General features: G+C 32.6%; 1 protein-coding gene across 1 annotated transcript; it reads left to right on the forward strand.

Moving 5' to 3' along the window:
- The first annotated feature begins 70 nt into the window (after positions 1-70).
- On the forward strand, positions 71-2551 carry LOC123197326 (COMPASS-like H3K4 histone methylase component WDR5B). The gene is made up of 3 exons (XM_044611578.1): positions 71-224; positions 1054-1832; positions 2040-2551. Exons 2-3 carry the CDS (start codon positions 1188-1190, stop codon positions 2328-2330), a joined length of 936 nt encoding a protein of 311 aa, XP_044467513.1. The 5' UTR covers positions 71-224; positions 1054-1187; the 3' UTR covers positions 2331-2551.
- The last annotated feature ends 3449 nt before the right edge of the window (positions 2552-6000 follow it).

Genomic DNA, 6000 nt, shown 5'->3' on the forward strand with positions numbered 1-6000 from the left:
TTAAAAATTGAAAGAGATTACTTTTAAGGTTTCTCTGTATCTTGGGTGAACCTAAAAATTATAAAATTCCGTGTGGTTTACTCAATTTATTTTTTTAAGTGGTCTTTATAATATATCGTATTTAAAACTCAAGCCTTCTTTTTCTTTTTGAGTTATCGGTATCTGACTTCAAACTCTCTGGACAAAGTCGTTCATTCTTTTGCAAAATCACCTCTTTTCTTATGGTATGAATGTGTTAACTCCTCTCTGGGTTCTAATTTGAATGTTTTATTTGTTTTTCAGTTAATCACCAGCCAATATTTGTTTGATTCCATTGTTATATTTCTAGTTGATACCTGCCCTAATCAGTAGTGAGGTTTGCTGGTGTTTTGGGTTTTTATTTTGCATTTGAATCGCATGCTAAAATTATTGTCCTTAGTAGTATTTTTGGGTAATTTTCTCTTTTATGTTTAATTTGTGATTGACCTCTGCACAGAAGTTTTCTTTTTGGGAACCAAAGTTTTTAACGCAATTTTATGCAAAATTTGTTGTTAAAGGCCTGGAATTAAAATTCAGTTAGTGGATTTTTTTCGTACTTTATTAGAGTTCTTATACAGATTGCACTTTCAATCCATTCTGCCATTTCATATGATGTTCATCTGGACAAGGATTGTTAGTTACCTTGATAATGTTTGAGGTTCTGGTCATCTGAGCATTCTTCACTTGTAATTCACTAGATTCTTGTCAATACAGACTAGTTATCGAGAAATTTTTATAGTGTGTTCGTAACTTTTTCTTGGTTTAAAAAAGAAAAAGTCCGCTTACCAGATAGATTCTCTGTAAATTTCACAGTTCATGAACTGACTGGCAGTAATTTTTGACTGAGTGCTTTTGTCTTTGAAACTGGCCCATCAGCGTGGAAAATTTGTTTGTAAATCTAAAAGGGAAATATCTTTTCTCCAAAGTAATGTTTCCATTGACTGATTTCATATTTTCTTGTAGAAACAATCTGTGACTTGGTCTAAATTTCTCACAGAGGTACTTAAATTGGTTTTGTTGAAATTTTCTATACAGGTCCGATGTCAAACACAATAACTTTGTGTGGTGAGATCAATTGACGACATGAGTCTGTTCTGCTCATAGTTTGTGACAGATTTACTTATTAATTCAGTCCTACTCCTAAATCAATTACCAGTTTATAACAACCAATGGCCAATGCTGCACCAGCTTATAAACCCTACCGCCACTTAAAAACCCTAACAGCTCACAGTCGTGCAATCTCGTGTGTAAAATTCTCCAATGATGGAACCCTGTTGGCATCTGCATCTCTTGATAAAACATTGATAATATGGTCAGCCTCAACACTCTCCCTTATCCACTGCCTTGTTGGCCACTCTGATGGTATATCAGACCTTGCATGGTCTTCTGATTCTCACTACATCTGCTCAGCATCTGATGATCGCACTCTACGCATCTGGGATGCACGTGCCCCCTTTGACTGCCTAAAGACTCTCCGTGGGCACTCGGACTTTGTCTTTTGTGTGAATTTTAATCCTCAGTCTAATCTCATTGTCTCAGGATCATTTGATGAAACAATTCGTGTATGGGAGGTGAAGACAGGGAAATGTACACGAGTGATTCATGCTCATGCAATGCCTGTTACTTCTGTGAATTTTAACAGGGATGGTTCACTGATCGTGACTGGAAGTCATGATGGCTGTTGTAAGATTTGGGATGCAGGGGAAGGCACATGCTTAAAGACACTCATTGATGATAAGGATCCTGCAGTATCCTTTGCTAAATTCTCTCCCAACGGGAAGTTCATTCTTGTCGGCACTCTCGATAGCACTCTTGTGAGTTCTATTGTTTGATAGTTCAAAACTGAAAATTTAGTAAAGTTATGAAATTTTCAGATGAATGTATGTTTGAGATGGAGCTAGCACGATTCTTCTCTAATAAGTATGAGGTTCTAATTTTCATTACCAATGAAGGCTTAATGATTGTATGAGTTCATTCGTTGTTTTTCTTGCTGATATTCTCCCTTTATGTTTTGGGTGCAGAAGCTGTGGAATTACTCAGCTGGTAAGTTCTTGAAGGTCTATACAGGTCATACTAACAGAGTTTATTGTATAACATCCACATTCTCTGTAACAAATGGGAAGTACATTGTTAGTGGATCAGAGGACAAGTGTGTTTACTTATGGGATCTGCAGCAAAAAACTATGCTTCAAAAGCTTGAAGGCCACACTGATACTGTGATTTCTGTAACTTGTCACCCCACTGAAAACAAAATTGCATCTGCTGGCCTTGATAATGATAGAACAGTGAGGATCTGGGTTCAAGACACATGAATTGTGGAAACTGATGCCGCAATTAGGTATTTGTGGTGAGACATGTAGATATTGTCTCTGAACTTGTTATTTCATTCCAGAAAGCTTTCATCTCAATTATCTTTGTTAGAGATGCCTGACATGTAGTGTTTCCTTGTTGCAAATTAGCTTCGCCTGGTATCGGCAACCAAGTCTGTATTTGCATAACTGATCACATTAAATATATGGTGCTGTTTTCTTTATATTATTATTATTATTTATGCTATTTTCTCATCTCTATGTCTCAGTTACTTTTTGTGTGAATTCTCTGCAATACTCTAATTCAAGCCATACAAAAATGATAGTGTTAGCCATTGTAGGACTATTTTTTTCCAAATTATTTGACATTTTAGAGCCTGGTTTTGTGGGCTCTTTATACATGAAATATCCTTCTGTATGCTGTAAATAGATTTAAATGAAGATAAATTGGCATAGTTTAATAGTGAAATTTGGTAATATATTTATAAATGATTATTAGATTTCAGCAATCTCAACATGCCAATCAATGTCAACTCCTAGAGGCCAGAAAAAGAAATAATCAATTTCCTAGGCAATTTTGAATATTATTTTTAAGTGATTTTTTTTTTTTAATTTCCCTATAATTATGCATCTCATTAGCCTATTTTAAATTCCTCAAGACCCATCCAAGCAAAAGCATGGAGTTTTAGTCAATTTATTATTTAAGTGTTCTCCAAAAATTTATCTCTATGAAAGAAAACTATAATTTTACGCTATTTCTACATTATATTTTCAGCACAAAACAATTATTTTTAAGATATCTTTTTGTCTAAATAACACTTTTCCTTTTTCAAAACTTAAAATTGATACTTCTTAATAAAAAATTGTTAGTAGATTTCAGTAATTTTAAGATAAGTTGTCTCTCTTGTTTAACGAGATTTGGCCAGTGTTGTTGTTTGTAGATGACTAACTCCAAAGCAAAGGCCATCTCAAGGAACAAATGTTTAGCTCAAGGAAAGAAATGGTAGAGACGGACGAGTGGTCTAAGTCATTCATAAGGCGTTTCAAGACATGAAAGACGTCACTAATGGATGATTTGACCTTTTATTAATAATGCTTCAAAAGCAAGAAAATGAGTTGAATAATTTATGGGCTTAGATGCATGAGTTGTATGGATTCCTTTGGTTAGAAAGGGAGAGTATTGAAGAACTTTGAGACCAACTTAATCGTTGAAAAGATAACTTTTTAAAGGTTCTTTGACAAGATGATGATCTGAGGAGGAAGTTGGTATCTACAGGGATTAAGGTTAAAGACTAAGGTAAAGACTTAGTTATGGATATCTTCCATACTATTTCGCTTTGATTCCTAGATTACGACTTCTCTTTCATAGGTATGAGCTACGATTAGCACGAGATTAGAGTTAGTCTCAAACTGCAGAGGAGGCTGGCTACACTTAGTAAGTTTGGGTAGGTGGCACAAGACTTGAGCTAATTGGGTAAATCTATATAGGAATTTTGAAGAACCCACTATTCAAGAGATTGTGGGGTAGTTTACTTTCTAACTCTCATCGCAAGGTCATTAAAACTCTCACCCGTTTAACATTATAATTCCTTTTCTGTGTTATAATTGTTATATTAAATGATTTTTTTTTATATATACTTGGTGTATATATATATATATATATATACGCGCGCACGTACACGCACACATTGGTAATTTGATAAAAACAAAATTTAAAATCACATTATTCTTGTTACATCATAACTAAAATGCTTTAATTCGAATTTGTATTTAATTGGTAAATGTGCATCAAACTAAAGTATGACAATTTATAAGAGCATGGAGGCCTGCTTCCCAGTCATTTTGTAAAATAATAAATTTTTACTTAAGGGAATGTCTTACCCTTACAACTAGTCCTTCTCGCTTCCTTCTACATGCGGGTTGGGAATGACAATCTTGATTACACATTCTCCATGGAATCATCTGACAATGAGATCTTCAATGGCTCTTGGAGACCTGGACATTTGTCAGTGTTATGGCCAATATCAGAATAATAATAACAAACTTTTTTGTGATCTTATTGGTTTCATAAATCTAACTAAAGATTTTAATAAGTTAGGACAGACTTATTCTGATATAGTCTATCGACTCTAAGGGTCATGCCAAACCTAAGATACGTACAATTGCGAGCCTTCAATTTGAAAAAGTCATAAGACTTATAACATGACCCTACATATTTAGTGTTGGGTCGTATCTGCCATTTATATATTAATTAAAAAATTCTTTTTTAAAAATAATTATTTAAATTTATTAATATATATTTTTTTAAATAAATGCAACTAGAGATTGTAAAATTGCAAGTCGATCCGTTAAATCACATTTTGTTTATATTTTCAAATAATGTAAAATCATTTTATATTACTAATTGTCTTATTTAATTAAAAAAAAACCTCTTTATTTTATCAGTAGCATTGGAATTGATATGTTTTTCCAAACTATGTCTTATTAACTTATGTAATACCCTCAGATATGTTACAGAGGCAATTACGTCTTTTAACTATGTTTGAAAATATTTTCAATTTTAAATATAGATATATATAGTAAAATGTATGTGTGTGTTTATATATATATATATATATATATATATATATATATATATATATATAAAAGAAAAGTCAATATATATGTTTGGAGAGAAAAGTCAATAAAAAGAAACTTTACCTTTTGCTTTTTCCATCATTTTCCCGTCTCTTCTAGAGGAGGCAGTTTCTTCCTTTCTTTGCTGTGTTTTTGAAGAAAAGTAAGTGATTTAGAAGGGTTTTGGAAGATAGATAAAGAAGGAAAAGAAGAGTAAGCACTTTTGGAGCTTGGTAACCAAAAGATCTCTTTCTTTTTCCTTTTCCTATGTTTATATATATATTGGATGTATGTTATATGAATATATTAGTATGTTTTGGTGTTGATTTAAGGTGATTTTAGTGATAAAAGAAGTAAAACAATGAGAAGGAAGTCAACTTGTAAAGATTTGGCTTGAAACAAAGTAAAGGGAATCATCCTTGATATGTTGCATGTTTTAGGCTTTTGGTTCCTTGGATCTATGTTATAAATGATGATTTTGAAGTTGAGGAATGTTGTTTTGTCATTTGGGATGTCTATGTGTGTTATTTTGTTCATGGCAGAAAGTTGCATAATATTTACAGTTTTTACCATTGAGTTCGTCCCATGTTTTGGCTGCTTTATCTAAGGATTTATGAGTGCTATTATATATTGTTGGAAAGATCTTTGAATTCTCTTTTCAGTGATATATAGCTTGTATGAATTGGGGATCATTTGAATTGTTAAATATTGCATGAACCACAAGAACTGCTTTATCAAATAAACAGAGGAGACAGTTTTTGCTACTGATTTTATCTCACGTTTTGACTCTCTTATCTATTGAATTATGAGTGTTATTATAGCTTGTTGGAAAGTTCTTTGAATCCTCTTTTCAACGATATATAGCTTGTATAAATTAGAAACTGTTTGGGCTATTAAATTGCATGAAAAAGAAGCCTGCCCTGCCAAATGACTGTTCTGTGAACAATATTCGTAGTTTTGGGCAGGAAAGAAAGAAAGAAAAGGAGGAGAAAAAGGAAAGGAAAGGAAAAAAAAAAAAGAAGAAAAGAAAAAGAGAAAAAAGCAAGAAAAAGAATTT

This window comes from Mangifera indica, chromosome 2 (genome assembly GCF_011075055.1).
Source record: "Mangifera indica cultivar Alphonso chromosome 2, CATAS_Mindica_2.1, whole genome shotgun sequence".
NCBI classification, from domain to species: Eukaryota; Viridiplantae; Streptophyta; class Magnoliopsida; order Sapindales; family Anacardiaceae; genus Mangifera; species Mangifera indica.